Source organism: Pseudorasbora parva, chromosome 25, assembly GCF_024679245.1.
Source record: "Pseudorasbora parva isolate DD20220531a chromosome 25, ASM2467924v1, whole genome shotgun sequence".
Lineage (NCBI taxonomy): Eukaryota > Metazoa > Chordata > Actinopteri > Cypriniformes > Gobionidae > Pseudorasbora > Pseudorasbora parva.
Genome location: NC_090196.1, coordinates 11,343,848 through 11,369,573, shown reverse-complemented (window position 1 = coordinate 11,369,573; position 25,726 = coordinate 11,343,848). Strand labels below are relative to the sequence as shown.

Below are 25,726 nucleotides of genomic sequence, written 5' to 3'. Positions count from 1 at the left end.
GGACAGGTGGGCTGAGATTTTTGAATCCCTTGATCACGAGGGAGGTTTGAGAGTTATTTATCTCCTGAGAAGGAGCGCCATACATCAGTTTGTGGAAAACTGAATGCCGCTCAGGTAACCTTTAATGGACCCGACAGAGGCCTTTTATAGTATTGAGGTGGGAAATAACCGAGGTGATTAAAAGGAGAGTAAAATCGGGGAACGGTATGTTGTAGGAGATGTGGAATGCTCTAAAATTTCTCCAAGCGGTCACATAGGATTGGAGGGTCCTAGGAGACATCACTTGGAGGATGGCATCGAGCGATGCATTGAGGAGGGGTCTTAGCGGGTGGGTTACGGGAATATTAGTTGCGAATAGTGAGGTACTGGAGTTGGGAATTTGTCTGCCTCTGGAGCCAGCGTCCTGAATTTCTGAAATAGAAAGCAAGACAGGGAGTCAGCAACATAGTTTCTGATCCAGGGACGTGTTTAGCAATTATGAATATATGTTACTAAATATATTATAAATGTTCGCAATATAATAATATTAATCACAAACGAGGCACCTTAAAAAATGGCATCATAGCAGATGCATAGGATTTCATTTATGTAATGCACCATTGTGTCGTTGTTGCAATGCCCTTAAAAATGCTTTTAGTGGCCCATTATTTCTCCCACGGGAAAGCTGGTACTGTGAGCTGTTAAAGCTTGAATAGTGCTAAGGACTGTCATGTCCTGAGCTCCGGTGACCATGGAGAAGCGAACCAACTACCTTGATAAAATCCCCCAAACCGATTGAGGGGGTAGCGTCTGTGAACAATTATATATCGATGGGGCACGAAACGAGATAGCTATAGCAAAATAGAGAAGGCTTTCCAATGAATTAGAAATATTAACCATAACCTGAGTTCGCCATGACATGCTTGGGTTATGGAGATGGGATCTTCTAGCGCTTGGACGGAGGACGCGAGCGAGAGGAGATGCGATATGAAGGGGCGACCCTGCGGAACGATGTGCATTGCAAAGTTTAAATGGCCAAGCAGGGCTAGAAATTCACGTTTTGAACTGTTGGATTTTATGTTGTGTCTCCTCTGCTCTCAAAGACACGAGTTTGCCAGAGAAAACTGGGCTTCTACGGGAGCAGAGGGAACAGCACTGCTGGTGCAGTGGAGAAAGTTATTCAGAGAAACTGAGCTACTGCGGGAGCAGAGGGAACAGCACTGCTGGTGCAGTGGAGAAAATTAGTTAGAGAAACTGAGCTCCTGCGGGAGCAGAGGGAACAGCACTGCTGGTGCAGTGGAGAAAGTTAGTTAGAGAAACTGAGCTCCTGCGGGAGCAGAGGGAACAGCACTGCTGTAGCCGTGGAGAAAATAACCAAAGAAACTGAGCTCCTGCGGGAGCAGAGGAAACAGCACTGCTGGTGCAGTGGAGAAAATTAGTTAGAGAAACTGAGCTCCTGCGGAAGCAGAGGGAACAGCACTGCTGGTGCAGTGGAGAAAATTAGTTAGAGAAACTGAGCTCCTGCGGGAGCGGAAGGAACAGCACTGCTGTAGCCGCGGATAAAAATAACCAGAGAAACTGAGCTCCTATGGGAGCAGAGGGAACAGCACTGCTGGTGCAGTGGAGAAAATTATTCAGAGAAACTGAGCTCCTGCGGGAGCAGAGGAAACAGCACTGCTGATCTGGTGGAGAAAATCATTCAGAGAAACGAAGCTCCTGCGGGAGCAGAGGAAACAGCACTGCTGCTGCAATGGAGAAAATTAGTTAGAAACTTAATTCCTGTGGGAGCAGAGGAACAGCACTGCTGGTGGAGAAAATTAGCCAGAAAAACTGATCTCCTGTAGGGGAAAAATGAGAAAAAAAATTAGATGGACAAATGGGAAACACGTTGTGTAACCAGATCAATCAATCGATAAATCAACTTTATTTATTTAGCACTTTTACGATGACGATTGTTTCAAAGCAGCTTCACGGTGTTTAACGGGACAATACTGCATCGGAATTTGATTTGGCTAAAAGATGAGACTCTTATTTTGAAATGTAGGCCTATATGCCTTATATTGCAAGATACTCATTAAAATTCATGAGGGACATGGAATACAGCCTTACAACTGTATACAAAATATGACGATATAAATCATGTTAATAAAATAATGTAATTGTTCATAAGGAGATTTGCATAAATATCCAAAGTGCTCTGAAGCATTCTGAAAAACTTGCAAGCTAGTAGAACACACAACAGTGCCACGTTCAGTTTTTTGAAACGTGAACGCTCAAGTGCCCACTAATTACATTGTATGGATCGCACACATCTGTTCATAGTCGAAAACGAGAGTATGGTCACGCTGTGACCGAGCTTGTGAGCGACAGCTGGGAAGTATTGAATCAAAGCAATGATAATCAGCTGATTCCAATAGTGGCTGATTTGTTTGGCAAAATAAGCGTTGTTTACGTTGCCGTTATTTTAACGATTTAGCCTCGCGATACGTTTTGCTTTACCAGCAAGTTTGTTGTTCATCACCACGGCAACTGCATGCGCGTCCATGGTGTTTACACTTCTCGTGTGTGAAAGTGACCGTCTGTACTGTAGTAACTTATAAAGAGGCGGCGAGATCGCAAGAAAAGCTTGCTGCTGTACACATCATTTAAAGACAGGAACTGTTGTTGTCCCTGTTGAAAGTCTGTGCGATGTACACTCTTTACGCTGTCCGAGTGCTGCTCTAAACACACCACGTTATTAATAGAACATAGCTTATTTTGTCAATCGGTTAGAAGACAGAGACGCGCTTGTGAACGTGACGAAGAAATGATTACATCTCGTGAAAAGCATAAGTTTATTTTTACCGTGAATGCTGATCGACGCGGCCCAAATAGGGGGTTTGAGGTAGCTTATAATTTTGAAAGAAAAAGATTTTAGCTTTGTAGAACTGCTTCAAGAGGCGTGCGGAGCCGTAGACAGCGTGAGGGGGCTGGCAGGCGGGGCGAATGGTCGGAAATGCCGCCCGTGCTGATAAACTGTCAACAGAATGGAGGTAAGACTGCTGTGTATATATATGCACCTCTCGTTGATTAGCTGAGTGCTATCCACCTGTGTCAATTATCTGAAAGCCCTCCTCCCGAATCTTTGTTAATTAACATCGTTTGTTTCTGCTGCCTGCACCTCAACAGTCACATCTCACGCAATTGTTGCTTCATCATCCCGTTTAAATCTTAAAAGCACGTAACAATGACATTAATAGATGTTATTCCAAGTTGTGGAATTCATTGTTCCCCATTCTTTGTCTGTAGTTTGATTTATAAAATTGCTGTGGTATATACACTGAAAGAAAAATGATACTGCTTGTTCAAATTGTGTAATTAAAATGAGCTAGAGCAACACAACTGCTATACATTTTGTCCAAACTTAATTTGATTGTGTTCAATCCACTTACATATAAGTCAAATTGAAGTCAAACTTAATCCATTTGTGTTGCATTAACTGAAACTGGGCGGGGCTTGTTAGTTTCCAGCATGATTTGCATATGGCAAAATCAAGAGCAAGTAAGGCCATGTGTCCACTAAAGCGTTTTTTCATGCTGCTGGCTGGCATTTTCAATCGTTTTCAATGAAAGCTGAATGTTTTTAGAACGCCTGGAGCGCAACGAGGCGCTGAGCCAGTATTTCACGCTAAAGCGCTGAGCGCTCAGCGTTTTTAACTGGTCGCCGAGAGTTGAAGAATGTTCAACTTTGAGTAAAACGCAGCACTCATCACTGTCACTCTTCACCCAAGCTGTCCAATCACAGTGGAGGAGGGGCGGGACAAATACAACACAGACCAACTGCCACATTCTGCGTGTCGTCATCAGATGGAAACAAGCAATAATAACGGAACAAAATGATTTAAAACAAAAGCCAGAGCACATACTTTACATTGGATCTGCAGTTTTATATAGAATCAGTACAGAAACAAACTACCTGTGAAATTAGTAAGACTTCCGCGGATTTTCCGTATCATAACAAGCAAAGAGTCTCAACTGAATAAAAAAAAAAACGCTGCCTGCCAAAACGCTCTCAAGCGCTGACAGCGAGGCGTTTTCAGCAGAGCGCCTAGTGTTTTCTGCTGGCTAAAACGCTTTGGTGGACAAGCGGCCTAAATGTTGTTATTTTATATGTAAAAGTGTTTTTTTAATGTATTTTTGAGAAAAGCGAGAAAGAGGGAGACTTGATTGTGTTTTATAGAGTTTAATATTCAATTATGTTGAAATGATTAGAACAATTGAAATTATTGTGGGTTACCATTGTGGAGAAGATTGGAGCATTTGGTTAGCCTGTGGACTAATACAACTAATGTCATAATTGGTTTGCTGATGAAGCTATTAGCATTAGCATTTAACATTCTAGAATGCGTCTGAAAACCTAGACAGCTTTTTTCGTCGCTGCCTTATCAGACAATGACTTGTAAGGCAGTATTATATGGATGAAGGCACCTCAGTAAACTGATTTTGGACAGACTTCTAAGGCAGTGCAGTTTAATGATCATTTCAGCAAGATTTTCCAGGTTGAGAGATGCAGCCTTAATGTGTGCTCTTGCTAGCTAAAAGTCAGCTAGCTAGTGCAGTATTACAAATCAGTTGTTTTAACATTAAAGTATATGAATGTGAAGTGGATGAACGAATATATGAAATTGAATGTCTAAATCATGACAGGAAGTCACTTTTAAACTACTTAATTGAGACACTAAAAATGTATTAATTCTATGATGTTGAAGTTACATGAACAACTTATGTTTGTTTAACGCAATTCATTCATGTGGGATCGATGTACACATTAAAATCATGTAAATCCAACGCACTTTTTTTACTGCACTATATATGATAAATGTATGTAAAAATTGGAAAGTGAAAATCATGATTAATATGGTATAATATGAAATCTCATGTGTGTTTGAATGTTACACAAGACAAAAAACAAACAAACAAAAAAACACATTCATAGCTTGCTCTAGAGCAGGGCCATTTAATTAGTTTCATTTGAGGGCCGGGATATCAAATTCCAACGCAAAATGGCGACTTCACTATAAGGGGACCCCCCCATTGTATAGCGATAGAAATGGCTCATTCTAAAGTAATAAAAGCATAATATTATATTGCATTTCTGACAATAGATCCACATAAATATTACACACTGCAGCTACACAACGATTGGTTACTGAATCTAAACAATATTTTAGGTGGAATATACTGTAACTATTTAAAAACAAAAATCCATGCATTTTATGACAGCTACACTGCGTCGGTTTGGGTTGCCAGTGAGTATAAAATTAGAATGTTTTCTTGCTTCTGTTTGTGACAAATCAATATTAGGTCCAGTGTTGGGTAAGTTACTCTAAAAAAGTAATTAATTACTAGTTACTAATTACATCTTCAATAGTGTAATTAGATTACTGTACAAATTACTCTCTCCAAAAAGTATTTCATTACTTATTACTTTTTAAATCCTAAAAAATACTTTTTAAATTGCTTCGAGTTAAGCAATTCAAGATTAGACATGAAATGGCTCTTTTAATTCATTCAAATAAATCATATAAAACTACATAAATTACTCTTATTAACTGACCAAAGTATTACAAATGTGAAAAGGATACATAAAACATGCATTTTAAAGTTAGACTTTAAATGTTGATGTAAATTTCACTATTGTATTATATATAATTATATTTAGTATTTATTCAGTTACATCAGAAGTAACTGTAATCAATAAGGAGAAAAACACTACAATACTAGAAATACTTTTTTTTTTTTTTTTAGAAAAGAAATCCGTTACATAACTTTAATAAAGAAATAGTAACACTAGGGCCTAATTACATTTTAAATAGGTTTACTTTCTAATCTGTATCTGTAACTTTTTTTCTTTTTCTTTTTATCTCCTTCCCAACAGACACAGATTTTTTGTAAAGCTGCTTTGAAACATATATCGTGAAAAGTTCTATGCAAATAATTGTGAATTGAATTGAACTTACTCTTCGTGAGGGATTCTCAAGGTTGTGCGGTTGTTCGATGTTGTTCAAAGTAACTGTTCCATGCTCATACCCACTGCACTGATTATTACACCTTCGATCAGTCATTTTGCTACTGCATGTAGCTATAAATGTCTACAGCAGTACCTGGAATTAAGAAAAGATACTGCCATTGGTTCTTTAGAACTGTGAGTCATTATGAAACCAATGGAAACGAGCCTCTGTCTGCTTGAAGGCGCTTGTTCCTGCACTTCCAGTAATGGCCTGCTGGTCGCAGCAGATAGTAATTGTGCATTGTTTATGTTTTTACACATTCTTTGAACCAACGCAGTGACACATTCCCTGGCTGCACTGTTTATTTATAGCAACCTGATAGCTACTTAAATATATTAATAAATGAATCCTTGCTGTTGATTTCCTTTTCCTTATTTAGTGTGCTACCTTTTTTATTTACCCCTCATATCATTATATATTATTTCAAAACGGGCCACAGTGGTCATTATTTTGTAACGCTTGAAAGAACATGCGCGATCCACATGCTTTATAAATAAAGTATAGTGTTTTTGAAACAGTAATTAGTTTGGGAGATGTTATACCAATATGCATGATGTCTGTATGACTTCTGATATGTTATAGCCATCATCTATGCTCTTTGTTTTGAGACATAAGAAGGCGGTATGCTGTGCTGCGATGACGACACCCTCTGCTGACGTCCTGATTGGCTAGTTTTTGCAAAAAATATATTCAGCACCTGTCGAGTTTGCCCTTTATATACCAGGCGTTGCGAATGATTGGTTAATTTCTTGTAGGGAGGTTGTAATTTTAGGTTCTTTTTGTCTCGAAACAAATATTTATTTCCACCAACGTGATCACAGTTATTAGAAATTGCATTATTATAATTGTATTGTCTTTGTTTATCGTTAAATGCTCACGCTGTAACACCAGCTGCATCGGTTACAGTATTCGTCTATTGTGTTGTTGATTGAGTGGATATCATTTTGTTCTGTTGCATCATTGATTGTGATTGATGTGTCGCGCGTGTGTACGTGACGAGTGACGACTGGATGAACTGGATTCATCGACCAACTTTCAAATCGATGTTTGGGAATGCGGACCTGTCAGATTCTGTAAAGGCTCTTTTCAGCACCTTGGTTAGTTCCTCTGGGGATACGCTCGGACCATATGGCAAAGACACGGACACATTTCAGTTATTTGTATTATTCTGAACATGTTCCCGTGTGAGACTACTCATTCTCATTCTACGCTTCTATTTGACGGGGAGGTCTCTGGACTGGACTGAAAATCATCATATGAGGTTGAGGTTTTGGGAACAACTGGAGTTTCAGGATGATGATCACGCGCTACAGACCGGTAAGGACATTTCTTTTTTGTTGAAAAGTGGTTTCCTTTAGAAATGTTCATTTGTGTTTCCTAATTAAGTGCTGCCTAAGTGCCTAAACACGAAGTTATGTGTTGAATTGTGTATATTGATAATTGTTGTTGTTGTTTCGACTCTATTTTTAGTGAGGAAGTTTTTTAATCAATATAAGCTTTTCTCCGTAGCCTACACACAGCTAGGCTACATCAAAGAAAGATGCAGTAACTTTTTATTTAATATTTTCCATATACGAACCATGTCGAACCAGATGTCGCTTTAGACAATATTTTGACATTATTACCATTTCAACACGTTTTTGCTCGTGACAAGTTGCGATAGCCAAATTGAGCGCCGGTGAACTGAAATGGTGCGCATGCGCAGTTGTTTGGGATTGATCCTGTTTCAATGGGATGAAGCCCAAAAGAAAAAAAGAGAAAGAAATCGATATACTACAGCCAGCTCTCCACAGAAATAATTTCTCTTGATGTGTGTGTGTGTGTGTGTGTGTGTGTGTGTGTGTGTGTGTGTGTGTGTGTGTGTGTGTGTGTGTGTGTGTGTGTGTGTGTGTGTGTGTGTGTGTGGATTTTTTTTAGGGTTCTTTTTTTATTTTCGCAAATGCACAAGGATGTCTCATCTGTGCATACGTCTTTCAATGTGATTGGCCTTAATCTTTTCGAACTGTCATGGTCTAGTATCATTTGGAGTCAAAAGCAAAGCTATTTATACTGTTCTTTCTGATTCGATTTATTCATGTCCATGACATTTTTAATTAAAATCAGTATAAATTACAGCACAACAAATATCATTTTTTGACCATGAAGCTTTGTACCCATGTCCACTGTTATAGAGTCTCTATAACATGATTACTAAAATATTTAATGTAGAGGATTATTAAAGAACACTTGATGGGAATCACAGTACAAATAGAATTGAATGCATATTGAAATAAATAATATACCTTTAGGCCCACTTTTGCAGATTAAAGGGTCATGCGACTCATTTAATCTTCAGGAAATGCTTCTTTTAAGGAAATTAAATTCTCTTTCAGCGGTGGTGCATTTTAACCGTTGCTCTGTGGCATCTGCTGGTCCAACAAGAATTAACATCTTGCCTTACTGAAATAACTCAAATAACACACCACACCTGTCTGTACTTGACACCTTTGAGTAATAGATCAAGTTTATCCTCTCATCACAGTCTCATAAGGTTATCACACTATGGCAATAGGTGTTTGTTTTAGTTCTGGACATTAGTGATGATCTATACATTCTAGATCTATTATCAGCATGGGTCAGGTAGCTTGTCTGGACACACATTTTGACATAGCCTTCAATATTTTGTAATTAGCTTTCACAACCCTTATGCTGTGTTTAAAACCCTGTAACGACTTATGTGTTCCGGGTCATCTACAAATGACTTGTAAATCTCTTATTATGCTATTTTATCACCAAATATTGAGTTCAATCTTTTTGTCAGCTTGCTTTCTTTCAATTAGGATAGGTTTTGTATTTATTTTTTTGAAGCTGATTGATCGTAAGCCTCATTGATCTGAGGTCAAAGTTCATCTCTGTGAAAAAGAAAGCCTTTAATTCTCTGTTCGTGTACATGAACATGTGTGTGTGTGTGTGTGTGTGTGTGTGTGTGTGTGTGTGTGTGTGTGTGTGTGTGTGTGTGTGTGTGTGTGTGTGCGCGCGTGTGTGTGTGTGTGTGTGTGTGTGTGTGTGTGTGTGTGTGTGTGTGTGTGTGTGTGTGTGTGTTTGGGGGGGGGTGCGTGTGTGTGTGTGTGTGTGTGTGTTTGTGGGCATGTTTTTGTGAAATATGAGGACACAACTGTGTATAATAACATGGGTATGACATAGGTATTACAAGGAGAGGGTGCAATATGAGGACTTTGGCCATGTCCCCACTTTTTAAAATTCATATAAATCATACAGGATGAGGGTTTTTTTTAGAAAGTAAAAATGCAGAATGTTTCCTGTGATGGGTAGGTTTAGGGACAGGGGCAGCGTAGGGGGATAGAAAATATGGTTTGTAGGCCTATGGAATTTCCCCACAGTTCACACACTGTGTGTGTGTGTGTGTGTGTGTGTGTGTGTGTGTGGTAGCCATGCATGCACAAATCCGAAGCGAATATGGTAAATGGAAATGGACTGCATTTATATAGCGCTTTTATCCAAAGCGCTTTACATTTTTGCCTCACATTCACCCATTCATACACCGACAGCGATGTCAGCCATGTAAGGCGCCATCCAGCTCGTCGGGAGCAGCTGGGGTTAGGTGTCTTGCTCATGGACACTTCGACACTTGGTCAGGTGGAACCGGGGATTGAACCACCAACCTTTCGGTTTGTAGACAACCTACATGAACCACTGAGCCACTGCCGCCCCAGGCAGTGTATGAGCTCAGACCAATGAGGTTTCCAATCAGTCAGTTTCAAAAACAAATACAAAACCAGTGCTAACTGAAAGAAAACAATACGTTTTAATCCAATATTTGATGATAATATAGCATAACGAAAGATTCATGTTTTGTGGGCGGGGAACTTCTAACTTCAGCCCGCCGCCCTGCGTTTCACTCGTAGCTAAAATATGCTGTGACTGACTCTGGTTGTGTCCAGAAGTGTCCAGTTCTGAGAACATACTTTAACATCATAACTATTTATATTGTGTATATCTATAAATCATTCATAACATTTTATGCTGGCATCATGCGTTTCCTAAAACGTGAATATACCGTCAAGGAAATTAGTTTAAGCGACCCGCAATGGCCCTGTACATTGGTTTGCATAAATTAAATGAGAGAACAATACTGAATTTATAGATAAAATACAATTTACACAGACCTGAATTTTACAGAAGACACTAACAGAGCTGGAATGCTCCTCTTTCCTGAAGAGGTTGCAAAAAGCCTGTGATAAAAAAACTCAAACCTGGATTGTTGTATCTGAACCGGGATATGGGTAACACATCAACTACCCAAACACTGGGTTGTTACGGCTGACCCAGAATCTGGGTAACACAAAATCTACTTAAACGCTGGGTTGTTACAGCTGACCCAGGATCTGGGTAACATAAAATCTACCCAAACACTGGGTTGTTACAGCTGACCCAGGATCTGGGTAACACAAAATCTACCCAAACACTGGGTTGTTACAGCTGACCCAGGATCTGGGTAACACAAAATCTACCCAATCACTGGGTTGTTACAGCTGACCCAGGATCTGGGTAACACAAAATCTACTTAAACGCTGGGTTGTTACAGCTGACCCAGGATCTGGGTAACACAAAATCTACTTAAACACTGGGTTGTTACAGCTGACCCAGGATTTGGGTAACACAAAATCTACCCAAACACTGGGTTGTTACAGCTGACCCAAGATCTGGGTAACACAAAATCTACTTAAACGCTGGGTTGTTACAGCTAACCCAGGATCTGTTTAACACAAAATCTACTTAAACACTGGGTTGTTACAGCTGACCCAGGATCTGGGTAACACAAAATCTACTTAAACGCTGGGTTGATAATGCTGATCCAGGAACTGAGTTACACAAAATCTACCCAAACACTGGGTTGTTACTTCTGATGCAGGATCTGGGTAACACAAAATCTACCTAAACACTGGGTTGTTATGTCTGACCCAGGATCTGGGTAACACAAAATCTACATAAACGCTGGGTTGTTATGTCTGAACCAGGATCTGAGTAACTCAAAAACTAACCAAACACTGGGTTGTTTCGGGGAAACACAAAAACTACCCCAAACCTGAGAAGAATAACCAAAAAAAAATGTCCCAGACAGATCAGCACAGGATTACGGTATAAACAATAACCCAAGTGTATATGTTTGGTTTTTCCTGTTGTGTTTTTTTGTTGATGATCATAATCGCGCAGTATAAATATAATTTACTTAAATTGTTATATATGGACATTTTATCATGCTTTTCTAGATATCAGCATCTGCCACTGAACGAACCATTTCAGTAAACCTGGTATATTTCTGTTTGGCCTCATTACAAGAGCTTCGTCCTTCAACCGTCTCATAGGTTCGCTTTGGTTTTTGAATTTCCTGACAATCCGACCAAATCAGTCTTTGTTTACTGTGAGTCAGTTCACCGATCATAATGTTTGATGTCTCATGGTGTGAACCACACTGTGACGTGTGCCGGTTTTTTGATTCCGCCCGCAATGAAATTCTCCCCCTCCTCTCCGTCATGCTGTCTCTCTCCCTCCCTCCCTCTTTCTCTCTCTCTCTCACTCATCATACTCTCCTGCACACACTCCGCCATCCAGCTATCCTCCCACAAGGTCAACTGATCAGCGCAGCACAGGAAGATCGCATCCGAGCACACGCGTGTGTCTGTGCATGAACAGAGATGCTTTTTGTTTATTAATGCCATCAAGCTGCGCCGTATTAAAAGCATGCCCGTGAGCCGTGGCTCTGTCAGTGGAATCCGATGCAGGCGCCCCCCTGTCGGAAAGAAGCTGTTTGGATGTGCTCATCCCATGCAGGACCAGAGCCTTTGCTGCGCTCTACCTGTGCAGTGATTCACTTCGGCTGATATCCTCCACCTACAGCAAGGATGTAACGCCTCCTCTGCGGACAGATTATGCTCTGAGATGATCTCTTTTAGCGTTTAACCCTCTTCTTGTCCTCTTTCTCCTCCTGCCACTGTCTTTCTTCTGCTGGATCACTTCAGAGACCCGATACCACCATGTCCTTGGCATTTTGCGGCAACGACAACAACTCGGCCGCTTACAACGTGGATGCCGGTGTCCTCAACAACGGCTGCTTCCTGGACGCCCTCACAGTGGTGCCGCACGTCTTCCTGCTCTTCATCACCTTTCCTATCCTCTTCATCGGTGAGTGTCAAAGACAGGTGAGAACTAGTGCATGTTTGTGTCAAAATACTGAATGGCTGGAGTGACTAAACATACTTCAACTTAACGATATACTCTACTTTAAGATAGATAGATAGATAGATAGATAGATAGATAGATAGATAGATAGATAGATAGATAGATAGATAGATAGATAGATAGATAGATAGATAGATAGATAGATAGATAGATAGATAGATAGATAGATAGATAGATAGATAGATAGATTAGGGTAGTATTTTGTTTGAAGGATCAGAGAAACAGGCAGGAAATGATTAATGGGCTCTTTTAAATTCACTTCTGAATATTTGGCTCATTCATCACGAAGATAAACACTGCATAATTGATTTGCACTCAAGTAGTCATCCGCTGGAAAATGTGGTTTGGCGAGTCCCATAGGGTCTGACCATCAGAGTTGGTCAACCTGCTGTGTGAAACAATTTTAGACAAACAAATGTGACCTTAGTGGTGTAATTTAGAGCCGAAGAGAGCCAGAGAGTCGAGTTACAAGAAGGCACTGTTCGTTTTGCCATGCCAGAAGAGTCAGAGCAACATTCAAAAATCCCACTGATGTCAAAGTTAACCAACCTGGCAACCTACTCTCTTTATTTTATGTCCTGCCACCTTGCGCCAAGTTTCTGCTGAAAAAAAAACAAAAAACAAGATTAAAATCATTGAACATGGAAATTCACTTTTGTAAGCAATATACACTACTTAATACTTTAATACACCACTTTGTTTTATACCACTTTATACAATATAGCATAGCCTATTGCTTTAACCCCCAGGCGATAGACTCGTGTTTTTTTCTTGTGTTTTCTTGTGACTTGTGTTTTATTCTGCCAAAGAGACTCAAATAACTCTGTCGGTTTTTATCATTCATTTAAATGTTATACATTATTATAATCTGTTAAATTTCTATAATTTTTTGGTTACAGTCACAATAAAAACAAATTGTTGTGATTTTTGCAAAATAAAGAAATATCATAACTTTCTATAGGCATATATACTTTAATTAAGACATGTTTTCGAGAAATGTATTAAAGACAGAAAGAAGCATCATTTCAGGCTTACTCAAAGGTCTCAGAAACATGATAGGCTAGTGGGTTCGTTTGTTACGCACTTCAAACCATTCCAAACCCAAAGTTCTTGGTTTGCTACTTATTTATTAAATCCAGGCAATTCGTTAAGGAAATATTGAATACAATTAAGATACAATTTATACAAAATTAATAATAATAATACATTTTATTTATAAAGCACTTTACATTTCAAAGAAAATCTCAAAGTGCTACAAAGGGAGGAAAAAAATTAAATAAAGCAGTTAGAGCAATTAAGAATTAAGTTAAAATCAACACAAATGTAAACACAAAGCAATTTAAACATTGAAAGACTTTCTAAACAGGTATGTTTTTAGTCCCTTTTTAAAAGCATCATTGGTTTGTGGAGCCCTCAGATGTTCAGGGAGGGCATTCCATAGGCGGGTGGTGGCGAGTGGTGCAGGTCTTAATCCTAGGGGGATGGAGCCGATGAGTGTTTGTGGAGCGAAGAGAACGTCCTTAGATCTGTGGAGTAAGGAGTTCTTTAAGGTAGGTAGGAGCATTGACATGGATGCACTGATGTGTGAGGAGGGAAACTTTATATTCGATCCGAGCGGAAATAGGAAGCCAATGTAGAGACTGAAGAATTGGTGTGAAGGGTTCATATTTACGCACTCTCATCAGGATCCTAGCTGCACTGTTTTGTATGTGCTGGAGTTTCTGGATGCTCATGGTAGGAATCTCAAAGAGAAGAACGTTACAATAATCCAGTCTCGAGAAGACAAAGGCATGAACGAGTTTATCAGCATCATGAAGGGTGAGTGAGGGACAGAGTCTGGCTATATTCCTGATTGGACAAAATAATGTTTTGCAAAGATATTTAATATGGGCCTCAAAGGTTAAGTGTTGATCAAACCTAACACCAAGATTGGTGACTATGGATGATAGAGGAATGTCCTGGCCAGAAAATGTGAAACAGGTTATGGTGGAAGATCTGATCTGATGAGGGGAACCAATGAGAATGGCTTCTGTCTTAGAGCTGTTCAGTTGTACAGTTGTTGAAAGTTGTAGTTCATCCATGTCCTTATGTCTTCCAGACAAACAGAAAGCGTCGATAATGATGACAACAATGACGATAATGATGAATGAGTGTCAATTTTCAGATATAATTGTGTATCATCAGCGTAGCAGGGAATATTAAATTCCTAAGTGACTGATGACTTTACAGAGTGGAAGCATTTAGAGGTTGAATAAGAGCGGTCCTAGAACTGAGCCCTGAGGTACCCCACAACCAACTGCATGTGAAAGGGACCTTGAGCTACCCATGGCCACAAATTCAGATCTGTCTAAGAGGTATGACTCAAACCATTGCAAGACAGTGTTATCAAGTCCAATAGAATGAGACAGTCATTTGAGAAGTATCCCATCGTGTCGAATACTGCAGAAAGATCCAGGAGGACAAGTAGTGATGGTGACCCAGCATCAGCTGTCATTCGCAGGTCATTTGCAACCCTCACTAAGGCTGTGTCTGTACTGTGGCCAGAACAGAGGCCTTTTCAAACTTTTCAAAAATGTTGTTGCTGTTTAGATCATGCCGTTTTAGTCCTCGAGGTGCCTGGCAACTACCTTCTCAAAAACCTTCGAAACAAATGGCAAGTTAGGTATAGGTCTATAATTAGCAAGAGTTTGAGGATCGAGGGAGGGTTTCACTTTAAAGAAAAGCTTTCTACAAAACAAAACTTAATGAAAAACTTAAAATCATGTCCAAACCACTACATATCTACAGACATATTGTGAATCTTATGATGTATAGATTAACTAAAAAATATATATTGTAGGCTAATATTTAAACATAAAAATGAAACAAAAATGCACCGGAGTGTTCTGTTGTAAGTGTTTTTTTTTTTCTTCTTAATGACAGCGGAAACAAATTAAAATACATGTTTGTTTAAGGTTTTTTTATATGTAAGACATCATTATAAACTATAAGTGGTGTACTTTTACTTGTGTAAGCTTACAATAACAACAAAACTTTTTGGTTTTGTAATAAACAGGGTGCACTTTCAACTGTCTCTGTCTCCATGAGAATCTTCCTATAACACGTCTCAAAAATGAACTGGAACTAAGCGAATAATTAAAATTCATTGTGAAGCATGCTGACATAGAGCAGAACATTCTGCTTTGCTCACATGCTCTGATATATGCAAAATGGTCAACAGTAAGCAGTAGAGTGTAAATTATGTGTTGTTTTGAATATCAAAATATAATTGACCTGTCAAGTCACAGTTAAAATCCTCCATATTCAATTAAATTTAATTTCCTACCGTAACACAGAGAAATGTATTAGCACGTTGATCTTCCAGTTGTGGTTATTTCATGCAGAGACTCCTCATTTGTTTCAAAGTTAAAGGATTAGTTCACTTTAAAATTAAAATATCCTAAAAATTGACTCACCACCTATCCTATTTATGATATTTATGTCTTTCTTTCTTCAGTCGGAAAGTAATTACGTTTTTTTGAGGAAAACTTTCCAGAATTTTTCACAATTTTCACATAATGGATTTCAGTTGCAACCAACGGGTTGAAGGTCCAAATCAATGCAGGCTTCGAAGGGCTTCCGAGGCTCTGCACGATCCCAGACAAGGAATAGGGTCTTATCTAGCGAAATGGCCATTTTCAAGAAAAAACATTATTTTAACATTGGGTCGGTACTTCCACGTACGTCATGGACGGACCTTTCCGACCTGATGACGTCATACGGCGTGAAGAATCACAACACCTCTCTAAATAACCAGACTCGCACGGATGTTTTTTTTTTTTTTTTTTTTTTTTTTTTTTAGTTATAATCAAGTCCTCGTTCTAACTCACAATGGGTTGTGGGCAATATTAGCTGTTAGAGTGTGCACAGATCTGCACTTCAAATTCTAACCAGAAATATTAAACCATCCGGGTAACTTTGGAATACTCATTTCAACGTACTTTGATTTGGAACGCACTAATTCTATTTTCGAATAGTATTTAGGACGAATAGTATACAAATTGGGACGCACCGAAAATGACTAAGAAGGCACAGCTGTCAAACAATCAAACAATAAACCAATAACTGAAAAACACATGACCTCAACAACCAATCAGAACATGACACATCTAACAATGTTAGCATGAGGAACAAAGGAAGCACATGACAAACAGGATGCAGGAAACATGACAATGAGAATTACAAAATAAAAGACATTAAACAAAACCCAAACTTGACACTATTTCAGTGATATCTGTGAATACAGACATCGCTAACCAATAACACATATTATTCCGAAATTATGATGTTCACAACTTTACTCCCACTGACAGCTGAAATGTTGCAAAATATACAGTGCCTAGTGTATACTGATGGTACAATTCCAGAATAAATATCTTTATTCAGTTTATTTTTAGTGAATCAAAACATGTATGAATAAGTTGGAGCAGTCTGTTTACAATAGGCCTACTTTTGAAAATAATAAGTATTTAACATTTGTTGAATAAATGCAATAGGTTAACAACATTTTTAATGGAACTGTTAGTGAAAGAGTATCATTAAATGCCATACAATTTAGACATCCATGATATTCCAAAAAAGTGCTTAAATCAGTTTTAATATGCCTTACATGCCCTGTGTTTGTTTTTAACCAGATTCCCCACATCCATAATATTCAGTTCTCCTGGATAATAAGGCCAAAATCTGTCAAGTATTATTGCAATAACTCATATTGTTTTTGAGACATGAAACATCTTTTTTCATTGCTGCATGGAAATTGGCCCATATAAAAGTTACGGATTTCTTACTTTGCATAAAAGCACCTTGCCAGATACGTATGTGACATTCTTTAGTCGAGATTAGGATATATAGACAAACAATTTATTCCTCAAGGATAGTTAATATCACTTCCTGACAGAGAGAAATATATTGCTGTAAGCCATGTACAGATATTTAATCATTGTATTGCAGGTTGGGGGAGTCAGAGCTCCAAGGTGCACATCCATCACAGCACTTGGCTGCATTTCCCCGGACACAACCTCCGCTGGATCCTCACCTTCATCCTGCTCTTTGTCATCGTGTGCGAAATAGCCGAGGGCATCGTGTCCGATGGGTGAGCTCTATCTGTCTGTTTGTCTGTCTGTACGTCTGTGTGAATTTCAAAGCCTGTCAAGAGCATGCCCTAGTCATAGGCTCAATGACAGATTATTTATTTGGAATTGGGAATTTTTTTGGAATTGGAAATTCTAGTGTATGTCTAATACTGTCTCTCTCTTTCTCAGGTTTAATCAGTCGGTCCACCTGCACCTCTATATGCCATCATGTTTGGCATTCATGGCTGCCATCACATCAATAATCTACTACCACAACATAGAGACCTCCAACTTTCCCAAACTTCTGATTAGTATGTGTCGACTTTATAGTGTCTTTTGCTTTTTAAGGATTTACTTTACTGTTATTTGGATGTGGCATGCATATTTCTTTCATAATGCAAATCACTTTTTAAAGAATGATGATTTATATGGATGTTATAGCAATTTTAATAAGAAATATTACTTTGGAAAAATATTTGAATTGCAACAATGACATTAACACCAGCCCCCGTGTTTTTAGAAAGCTGACTTCATTGCAGTGCTACAGACTTGGTGCCCTTGATGGTTCAATTATATTTTCCGCCTACAATTTCATTTCCAGAATTGTTTTATTTATTTTTTACAATGACTTGAAATCATCTGAACGTTCTCAAGAGATTGATGTTTCAGCCTTACAATCACATTCCTTGACTGTAATATCCTCTTTAATAGACTCAAACCTTGTTTATCTTCCTGGCATTGAACACCTGGAGTGAAAAGCCATTTTAAAATGGTTTGAGTCATACTTTTTGCGGATATTAACTTTCATGTAGTGTGTAATACAGCTTTTTTTTTTTAAGGTCTGCAAAGTTTCAAATATCAAATCAAAGATAAATGGATTTTTTGTCTCCCAAAAGAAAGAGGCAATTCCCAACTGCTTGCAAGGAGTCACCAGTAATTCCCCTCTTACTTCCTGCACAAACATATTTAGGTTTGTAACTAATTTGCATAATGCCAGCCTATGGTCTTCATTGAGCTCTCACTCTACTTTAAGCCCCAAAATTGTAGTTGTTGCTGAGGCCTGAAAGAGTTTGGTTCATGTTGTCGACATATCAAGAAGACACCGTTTTATGCTTTGATTTCTCTGACCAATAAGAAAAGAGGAAGCTCTCAGGTTTAGAGACGGAATCTTTTATCGAGCAGTTTTTGACACTGTGAGAAAAGAGCTGATGCTGCAATGCATATTATACGAAAATTAAGTCTTGTTGACCTTGACCTTGGATGCATGTAAACATATTTGTAAGAAACCCCAAAACAAAATTAAGAATCTTTAAATAGCAAAAATGGAATCAAAACAGACGTTTTTTGGCTTTTAGTATAAATATGCTAGCCTTACTCTTATTATTTTTATTTTTTTTGTGATCAAATGTTTATTGAAAGGAAAAGAACAAGATACTTCAAGGCATTTCAAAATCACAACAAGACAGTCAAAAGAAAATGTAAATATACATACAAACATATACACACTTACATAAAATAAAATATACATACATAAACAATATACGCATATAGGGAAAATAGATAAATAAATAAAATTTTTTTAAAAAAAATTAAAAAAAGAGGGGAACACTTACATATAAATGGGAATTACTCAAGTTCAGGAGCTCGAATTAATGTAATAAATTATCATAACCAGGCTTTCAATGACTCAGCAAAAGTGTTCCAACTACAGAGTGTCTTTTTATTCGCACCATTAACTCGAGCAGTAGACAATTCTAGAAAGATCACATCCAGAAATGTAAGAATCCAACATTTTACAGAAAGTGAATGAAGAGGAGCCTTACTCTTATTTATAAGCAAGTGTGCTCCAAAACAATGATAAAATTCGCATTTAGAAGATATAGGACTTTAAAACTTAGTCTTTCACTTCTACCAATATGGATCAATGGTTTTGATGACATCACTGCATTTCAGCTTCTCATCAGATTCTCTGTCCAATCAAATTTTCTAGAATCTAAAGCCCCACCCCTACATTATAAATAGAGGCTGAAACTGCAGATCGTTCACACTTCACTTGTTCACACTTTACAATGTTCAACATATTAAATGGCACATGGGCACTATACAGGGGATAGGGAACAATCTAGACAGTACAAATTTGCTTTCCATTGGGGCATATGTAATCTGGTTTCACAATAGTGTCCCAGTCTGATCCAGTCTAGAGACACGGCAACACAGAGCGGATCATGTGCGCAAGTCGAGGCAGAACACAAAACAACTTATCAGACCCATTTAAATTCGGAAATCTACAATGCTGTATTTCAATGCAATATGGAGGTGATTTGGATTAGCAATCGTTAGGCAGACTTTGCATTAGAAAAAGCACTGACGACTACAGAAGATAACACTAGTCCCATAGACCAACATAGCTTAGACACTTTCGAACGACACATCCTCAGCATGATTGCTTTGATATAAACAAAACACTATTGGCTATTTTTTTAAATGCCCAATCTCAATTCAATGAAATTTCATCACCACAATGAATAACTCTGCTCGTTTCAAGGCACTTCAGTGGGCTTTCAAAGCCTGATGCGTTTAGTATAATGTGTGTAGAGAATGCAATTTCATATATGATTATATTTACTGTCAATGTTTTAATTTCCTTTCACAGCTTTGCTCATTTACTGGGTTCTGGCGTTTGTCTCTAAAACAATCAAGTTTGCCAAGTACACTGAGCATGGGATCGGCCTGAGGCAGCTGCGGTTCGGAATCACAGGCTTACTGACCCTGCTATACGGTCTGCTCCTGGCCGTGGAGATTAACGTCATCACGACTAGGGTAAAGATTTGTATTCTTGGCCATTGATTCTTCAGTCATATTCTTTAACCTCTGACTATGATTTCCTTGCTATATACTCATAATTCAGTTTCCAATAATACAAAAGTCTGCTCACGTCTGCTTTAACATCCTGGCAGACCGCAGGGAGTTTCGGAAGCTCTGAATGCAATCCAATCTTTAATCTAGGCTTTAAAGTTTTATCAGTCCGAGTACAGTCTCTTTACTTCCCCTCATGTCTTTCCAGCTACTTTTGTTGAACATAAAAGAATATTTGGGGAATGTACAAGCTGCATTAATTTGTAAATCTATATGACTGAATTTGTATGATAATATGGATCACATACACTATATTACCAAAAGTATTGGGACACCCCTCCAAATCATTGAATTCACGTGTACCAATCACTTCCATGACCACAGGTGTGAAAAAAAGGACCTAGGCATGCAGATGCTTCTACAAACATTTGTGAAAGAATGGGTAGCTCTCAGGAGCTCAGTGAATACAAGCATGGTACCGTGATAGGCTGCCACCTGTGCAATAAGTCAATTCGTGAAATTTCCTCACTAAATTTTCCACGGTCAACTGTTAGTGATATTATAACAAAGTGGAAGCAACTAGGAACAACAGCAACTCAGCCACGAAGAGGTAGGCCATGTAAAATCACAGAGTGGGGTCAGCGCATGCTGAGGCTCACAGTGCGCAGAAGTAAAGAACTTTCTGCTAGTCAAGAGCTACAGACCTCCAAATTTTGCGTGGCCTTTCAGATTAGCTCAAGAACAGTGCGCAGAGAGCTTCATGGAAGGGGTTTCCATGGCCAAGCAGCTGCATTCAAGCCTTACATCACCAAGTGGAATACAAAGCATCTGATGCAGTGATGGAAAGCACACTGCTACTGGACTCTAGAGCAGTGGAGACGTGTTCTCTGAAGTGATGAATCACGCTTCTCTGTCTGGCAATCCGATGGAAAATGGTACTTGCCTGACTGATATTAAACCCTACGGATTAAGAATGGCATGTCATTAAATTTCATAGGTACTGGTCATATAAATAGAATATCATCAAAAAGTTTATTTCACTAATTCCATTCAAAAAGTGAAACTTGTATATTATATACATTCATTAAACAAACAGACTGATATATTTCAAATATGTATTTCTTTTAATTTTGATAATTATAACTGACAACTAAGGAAAATCCCAAATTCAGTATCTCAGAAAATTTGAATATTGTGAAAAGGTTCAATATTGAAGACACCAGAACGAGCTAATGTGCATACACAGCCCTGACTGTTTCTATAGGAAACAGAACTTGACACAATGACTTTACCAATTGGCTCTTGATTTGAAGGCGGGACATATTCTGCCATATTCTGTGTTGCATTTTCTCCCATGCATAATAATACGAGTGTACCGTCTTTCTATACATAAAGTCTTTGCTCAAGCGTGTGGAGTGTTTCAGAAATTTAACACACATCTGTAGCCTGTATCTAGTGTAGACAGCGTCAATGATTATAATGGGTTATACTTCCTTTTGATGCAACACGAAGCTAGCCTCTGGTGTAGGCAAGCATCTGAGCACAAGTGGGCGAGTTCTATGGTGTAAAACTATTATATGCAAATATATACAAATGCATTTATCCGTGTGATGTCACAAAAGCCATTTTTGGACGTGATTAAATAAATGCCAAAAAAAGGCCAATGTTCAAGCTATGAAAATTGCAGGCTTTAATGGTACAAATACTTTGTTAAGGTTTGTCATGTAATTATGACCCCTTTAATTTCTGTTCTTCAATGTTTAGATTAGAAACATTGTTTTTGAATTGCCATTTTCTTTTGTGTACAATTTATGCAACAATTTTGACAAGGTTTTCTTGTGTTTTTCTACAGCGATATATGTGTTTTGCATATGCCCCTGAAGTGAAGCCCCCGGAGGATTTACAGGACCTGGGGGTTCGATTTCTGCAGCCATTTGTAAACCTGCTGTCCAAAAGCACATACTGGTGGATGAACACCTTCATCACTTCAGCACACAGACGCCCCATCGATCTGAAGGTCATTGGCAGGCTACCAATCGCTATGAGAGCTCTAACAAACTACCTGAGGCTCCGTGAGGCCTTTGAAACCCAAAAGGTATCTGTCATAGTTTTTTTTGTTATTTCATTTGATGTTTTTATCAACATTTTGATGGTTTTATTGATGTTTGTTATTTTCAGGCAAAACTGCTTTTTTTCTGTCACAATACAAGGATATGACACCAAACAATGAGTAAAAAAAAAAATAATAATAATAATAAATACATATTATTTTTAATATTATAGAGTTCTGCAGTGATAATGTATTTTAGGCCAACCTGTAATTTAGCATAACGCTGGTTCTCTTGACAAAACCATAATAATGTTTTAACTAGCTTTTGAGCATTAACAAAAATAAGCTCTTTGACCAACAAAAGTTTATGGTTTTTACTCATATTGTCCATCATGATAATTTTCCCAAATTAACATGATTTTTGTGAAATTTAAAGCCTAAATAAAATACAAGCGAACTACACAAATGGAACACAAATTAAGATATTTTTGTTGAAATCCAATGTCTCAGAAAGGCCTTCAATGTCCACAGTGTCATTTCCTCTCTCAAGACCCATAAATGGCACTAAAGACATCATTAGACGTCCCATCTCACTACAGTGGTTCTACAGTAATTTTATTAAAGGGGTACTTCAGCGCTGGGAAGATGAATCTGTATTTAAACTGGCTAATTAATGTAGTAGAAATGTGACATTATTTTTGAATTTGGTGCTTTCTATACTGAGAAAAGACAAAAAATGTATTTTTGTCTCATGGGGATGAAAGCCAACAATTCCCAGAATGCTTCGCTGCCCTGTGATGCCATTCCCAAAGCCACAGCTACTGGATTACTGATCATTCCCACCGCGTTCATCTTCATAAAATCAGTTCAGTTAGTGAACAGACACTACAATTAAAAACTGAACGTGTCTGTTCAATATAATGTGATTTAGCCGCTGAGTGAGTGTCACAAACACAGCAGGAGTAAGATTACACTCATTGTGATGAATGAGCTGAGGTAAACGCGTCCGCACTCGCGGCAATAGTTCTCAGCGTATGTTCCATCTGGCGCATTTTCAGTTCTTGCCTTTGGAAGCTTAACTTTTAATAGGAATTCATTTGAGAAGTTAAAACACATACTTTGCTCCAGCCGCTTCGCCAGCCGCTCCGTTTACATGAATGCCTGCATCTGCAAGCTGAGCTGTGAGTGCGATCTCCCATCCCCCATGCAGGGATTGAAAACATGCGGAAATAGCTTCCTCCGCTGCCTGTAGTCTTTAGCCTCTGGCCAAAAATTTGACAGATGACGCAAATATCGTCAATTCTCAATATTGAGATCTCTCATCTCAGGGGGATATGAGAGGAGGAAGCACGATCATTCGAATATACTCCTGGGTTTCTACTGATACAAAGCCATATGCTAATCGCTGAAGTAACCCTTTAAGCGATGGGAATAGTTTTTGTGCACAAAACAAAAACAAAACTCACTTTTACTCGAGACATGCTAGCTGCCAACATAGGATTCTAGCGGCGACCTTGCCAAACTAAAACAATGCATGCACTGAGACAAAAATGCATTTGCCCACATATCTAAATGTAGGAAAGAAGTTGAATAAGCCCTATTTCTAAAAACGGTGGAGGGTTCCTTTAAGTTGCGAGTTACGTTGTTTTATGGGAAACGCACCCCTGAAAGGAAACACAATGAAACAAAACAGATCCCTGACATATACATACTGCAGAAAAAGTGCTAAAGTATTACACTATTTCATAAATAGTCATACTTCCTTTATTTGAAAGACGCACAAATGAGTGTTTAAATGAGTTCACACACAGTCTATGCGGTAGTCTATTCTCTGTGGATTTGGGGATTGCTGCTCTCTCTTTGATGAAGAGCGAAAAAGTCATGTACGTCACAAACCACAGCAAGACAGATGTGGAATAATGGGGGTACGTGTCTTTTGATGCTTTTGTGCTGGGAACACAGTGACATTTTGACCCTCAGCGGGGTGAAGGACCTCTGTATCTTTGTGCTGGATGGAATAAAGAGCATGGGATGTGTGCGGTTTCATGTTTGTGTATTCAGCTCCAGGTGAACAGATATTGGGAGAGTTTGGAACGTGACAGTTCTCACATGCGGCATGTGAGTGTGTTGTGACATCTGTCACGTGCTATGTGATGAACTCCATTAACCGTTGCTCGTATAATGCATGTCAATGGGGTGTTTTTCTATGAGAGCAAAAAACACACAGACATACGCATCCATATTAAACCCTGTGGCTCATGGCTACACATTGATATCTTAAGACACAAAATGATCGGTTTCTGTGAGAAACTGAACAGTAATTTAATTATTTTTAATATCTCATATCAGACAAATCTCATCTAGTATTCACCAGTGCCATTACTTCCGTCGAAAAAGGTAAAATGGATCTATGTTCATGCCAGGTTGTTGACCTTCTTTGACGGAAGTAATGGTGATTACTTATATCACCAAAAATATTAGATGAGATTAGTTTGATATGAGGTAAAAAAATAAATACTGTTCAGTTTCTCGCAGAAACCGATCGTTACGTGTCTCAAGATACCAATGTGTTTAAAAAAATGTAGATGTGATCAGTCACTAGACATTTTTCGATTGGAGACTGTTATTTTTGTTTTTTTTACAGTGTGGGGGTAAAGCAGATAAACATCAAATTTCATTTTTGGGTGAACTATCCCTTTAAATGTTCTTAAAGAGAGTTCACCATAAGTGCTTGTCTATAAATTTGGCAGTACACTTTAATTATATTGTAAAATTTTAATTTAATTGCATTAAAATGCAATAAATGTATAAAAATGTTCTGCATTCAATTTTCACTTAAAGGGTTAGTTCACCTAAAAAGGAAATTTATGTAATGAATCAGTAATCAATCAGAGTATTGATTTTGTTGATTTGTTGATTTGGATCGCATGTCAAACTGCCAAACTGCTGAAATCACGTGATATTGGCGATCCGAATCATGAATCAATACGCTGATTCATTACCGTTTGAATCTTTATTTGAGGATTGAAAAGAAATGCGGAAGACAATGCTGAATAAAGTCATCGTTTTTGTTACTTTTTCACCAAAATGTATTTTCGATGCTTTAAGAGATTCTTACTAACTATCTGATATCACATATGGAGTACTTTGATGATGTTTTTATTCCTTTTCTGGACATGGACAGTATAGTGTGAATAGATACGCTGTCAGACTAAATATAAAATATCTTAAACTGTGTTCTGAAGATGAACGGAGTTCTTACGGGTGTGGAACAACATTAGGGTGAGTCATTAATGACATGAATTTCATTTTGGGGTGAACTAACCCTTTAACTATATTATTTTGAAGTTATTATTTACATAATAAGCACTCTTTTTAATTCATTCAAGATTATGAAGCAGTTGCTTGACTTGCTGCCAATGTAGAACATGCTGTCTACTG

The 25,726-nt window shown here is 38.3% G+C and overlaps 1 protein-coding gene across 5 annotated transcripts in view; it reads left to right on the top strand.

Annotated features, from left to right (window-relative positions):
- The first annotated feature begins 6,791 nt into the window (after positions 1 to 6,791).
- abcc8 (ATP-binding cassette, sub-family C (CFTR/MRP), member 8) overlaps positions 6,792 to 25,726 on the top strand; it is a 120,705-nt gene continuing 101,770 nt past the window's right edge. For 2 of the 5 annotated variants that reach the window (XM_067435751.1, XM_067435750.1), the window contains exons 1-6: positions 6,793 to 7,345; positions 12,049 to 12,211; positions 17,258 to 17,399; positions 17,569 to 17,690; positions 20,033 to 20,199; positions 22,088 to 22,330. In XM_067435751.1, coding sequence (XP_067291852.1) covers positions 7,322 to 7,345; positions 12,049 to 12,211; positions 17,258 to 17,399; positions 17,569 to 17,690; positions 20,033 to 20,199; positions 22,088 to 22,330 — 861 coding nt within the window. In that variant the 5' untranslated portion in view covers positions 6,793 to 7,321. Of the gene's footprint in view, positions 7,346 to 11,596; positions 11,934 to 12,048; positions 12,229 to 17,257; positions 17,400 to 17,568; positions 17,691 to 20,032; positions 20,200 to 22,087; positions 22,331 to 25,726 lie in introns of those variants that run through there. The other 3 variants (XR_010901544.1, XM_067435752.1, XM_067435753.1) reach the window with 3 other exon arrangements.